Source organism: Kryptolebias marmoratus, linkage group LG21 (genome assembly GCF_001649575.2).
Source record: "Kryptolebias marmoratus isolate JLee-2015 linkage group LG21, ASM164957v2, whole genome shotgun sequence".
Classification (NCBI taxonomy): domain Eukaryota; kingdom Metazoa; phylum Chordata; class Actinopteri; order Cyprinodontiformes; family Rivulidae; genus Kryptolebias; species Kryptolebias marmoratus.
Genome location: NC_051450.1, coordinates 22,978,064 through 22,980,976, shown reverse-complemented (window position 1 = coordinate 22,980,976; position 2,913 = coordinate 22,978,064). Strand labels below are relative to the sequence as shown.

The window sequence follows — 2,913 nt, the reverse complement described above, 5'->3', positions numbered from 1 at the left end:
ACAGACCTCTGTCTCCTCAGTCTCCAGAGGACAGTCCTCGGTCTCCTCAGTCCTCGGTCTCATCAGTCCTCTGTCTCCTCAGTCCTCGGTCTCCAGAGGACAGTCCTCTGTCTCCTCAGTCCTCTGTCTCCTCAGTCCTCGGTCTCCAGAGGACAGTCCTCTGTCTCCTCAGTCCTCGGTCTCCAGAGAACAGACCTCTGTGTCCTCAGTCTGACGCAGTGTTTCCGTCCTCCTCCTCGCCCCTCGGCGTGAGGACATTATTCGAGTGTAAAATCTGCGGACGGTTTTATGGCCTCAGAGCCGCAGCGAGGCGAAGCTTCTTCTTCTGCATGTTTTGGATTAACGACCGGGAGGAGGAGGAGGTGTTTGTGGCTCTGCAGAGGTCACTTTAGATATAAAACACGTCAGATTTACGTCTTTATCTCCACAGAAGAAGAAGCTGATTTCCTCAGCTGGTTTAGAGAAGAAAAGCTGATTTAATCACGTTTTCCTTTAAATAATCGGAAAGCTTCTGTTTATGCAGGAGATGCTCAGCCCATCAGCTGAAACATCTTTAATGTTTTTCTGCTCGATAAACAGCTCTGAACTTTCCCTGAAGTGTGTAAATGAAGCCGAGAAGCAGCTGAAATTAAAGCTATTCTTCATCCTCAGGCTTTGTTCTGCAGCTAACAGAAGAGGAGATCGTTTCTTTATTCCAGGAAGGAGCTGCAGAGATAATTCAGTCCTCCCAGACTGGACCTAAAATATTCAGAGGCTTCAGCAGAACCATGAAACCTTGTTTTCTGTCTCTGAAGGTTCTGTTTATCAGCAGGAGGAAGGAGGAGCTGTCAGAACTCAGTCCCTCTGAGATAACTCAGAGTAGAAGTGGGTTTTAATTGGACCTGACATGTTTAGCTGATGAAGAACTCCCGGCAGTCGGAGCTCCCTGACTCGTGTTTTGACAGGTGATTGTCTCAGGTGCTGATGAAGCTGATGAAGTCTCCTCTGGTTCCTCAGGTGCTGAACGGTGAGCAGATCAATCTGACCACCTCCGTCTCCTTCAGGCCCGTCCTCACCCAGCTCCCCCCTCCTCCTCCTCCTCCTCCTCTGTCCCAGCCTCTAAGCTCCTCCTCGGGCTTCCAGACGTCCACCTGGACCCCGCTGTCCCAGCAGGAAGGAGCCCGAGGCTTCACGGAGAAGAGGTTTGACTACAGAAGCTCCTTCTGCTCCCCTTTCCCCCCCGTCTCCCTCTCAGCCCTCCCCCCTCCCATGGTCCCCGTCTTCGGGAGCAAACAGCCATCGGATCGCATCAACGTGGCTCTGCTGCGAGTCCAGAAACAGGAGCAGCTGAGCAGGAGGGTAACGCTGCCTTCTTTTGGGAGGAGAACTCCCATCCCTGCTTCTTCCTCCTCGTTACCTCTCCCTCCTCTTCCTCCGCCCATCGTCCCTCGCTTCTCCCGTCGTCCCAAACCCCACCGAAGCAGCAGCGTTGTTCCTCCGCCCTCAGATCAGCCCAGAATCACCCTCATCTCCAGTCTGAGTCCGGTGTCGAAGGTTAAACCTGGCATCATCGTCCCTCCAAAACCGCAGATCAAACCTCAAACGCCCCGATCCGACGGGAAGGTGGGCCCTGAAGGCACCGCAGAGAGAGCAGCGAAACCAGCACCTCCGTCCGACAGGGACGCCTCCATCAGCACCAAGAAGGTGGGTCCGGTGAGTCCGTCCACGACTTGTCCTGACAGTTCTGGACCGGACTCAGTTAATCTTTTACTGCAGTTCAGAGCCGATCGGCTGCCTTTCTCTTTCAGAAGGTGCTTTTTCAGCAAAGAGAGAGTCCAAGAAAGTCCAAGAAGTCCAGGGCTGCGGTCCAAGATGTGGAGAAAATGGCCCGAAGCAACCAGGTGAGACAAACGGACCGCCTGTCTTCATTTCATACAAGCCCGGTTCTGACAGACAGAACTTTTCAGAGCTCGTGGAACACAGTAAACAAATCACACGTTTAAACTAAGAAACTGAACCATTTTTAGGACAAAATCAGGTCATTTTCAGATGTTGGGACATTAATGTGTTCCACTGAGAGTCAAATCTGGGTTTCAGGGATTATTATTCACAGTTTACTCAACATCTGTGGCTGTAACACCCTGTGTGTTTGATGTGAAGCATCGTGGTTGGTTAAAGTCATCCAGTCGGGTCTAACCACGCTCTCCTGCAGAACAACGTTCTCCGAGCTGTAAATGAAAGTAAAACAGCCTTCTTGTTGTGGAGCGCTCTCAGGTCAGGCCGTAAAACTGATGAATGTTGTGATTAATCCGCTCGGCCTGCACCCCCTCCTGGACATCCATCACTTTAACGGCCCGCGCCGCCTCTCAGAAGCTGTTTGTGAGACTCGGCGTCACACTAACACACTTTAATCCATCAGCTGGATGCACGCCGTCGTCTGAGGAAACCAGGGCTGGACGTGGAGATCCGTTATCTGCCGAGACAGAGAACCAGATTAAATACGAGCTGAGGTCTACAGTCAGTCCAAAGAGCTAACGCTGTCAGATTGATCACATTTATCACATTTATCACATTTATCTGATCTATTACATTTATTACAGTTATTACATTTATTATATTTATCAGATTTATCACATTTATCAGATTGATCAGATTTATTATATTTATCACATCAGATTTATTACAGTTATTACATTTATTACAGTTATCAGATTTATTATATTTATTACATTTATCATATTTATTATATTTATTAAATTTATCACATTTATTATGTTTATAAGACTTACAGGTGCTGGTCATAAAATTAGAATATCATGAAAAAGTAGATTGATTTCAGTAATTCCATTTAAAAAGTGAAACTTGTATATTATATTCATACATTACATACAAACTCATATATTTCAAATGTTTATTTCGTTTAATTTTGATGAT

At 47.6% G+C, this 2,913-nt stretch overlaps 1 protein-coding gene across 1 annotated transcript in view; it reads left to right on the top strand.

The window, feature by feature from the left end:
- Window positions 1-2,913, top strand: part of LOC108229158 (uncharacterized protein C18orf63) — an 11,444-nt gene that overhangs the window by 5,980 nt on the left and 2,551 nt on the right. The window contains exons 12-13 of the mRNA XM_037973155.1: window positions 997-1,683; window positions 1,788-1,880. Of these exons, the coding sequence (XP_037829083.1) occupies window positions 997-1,683; window positions 1,788-1,880 (780 nt within the window). The remainder of the gene's footprint in view (window positions 1-996; window positions 1,684-1,787; window positions 1,881-2,913) is intronic.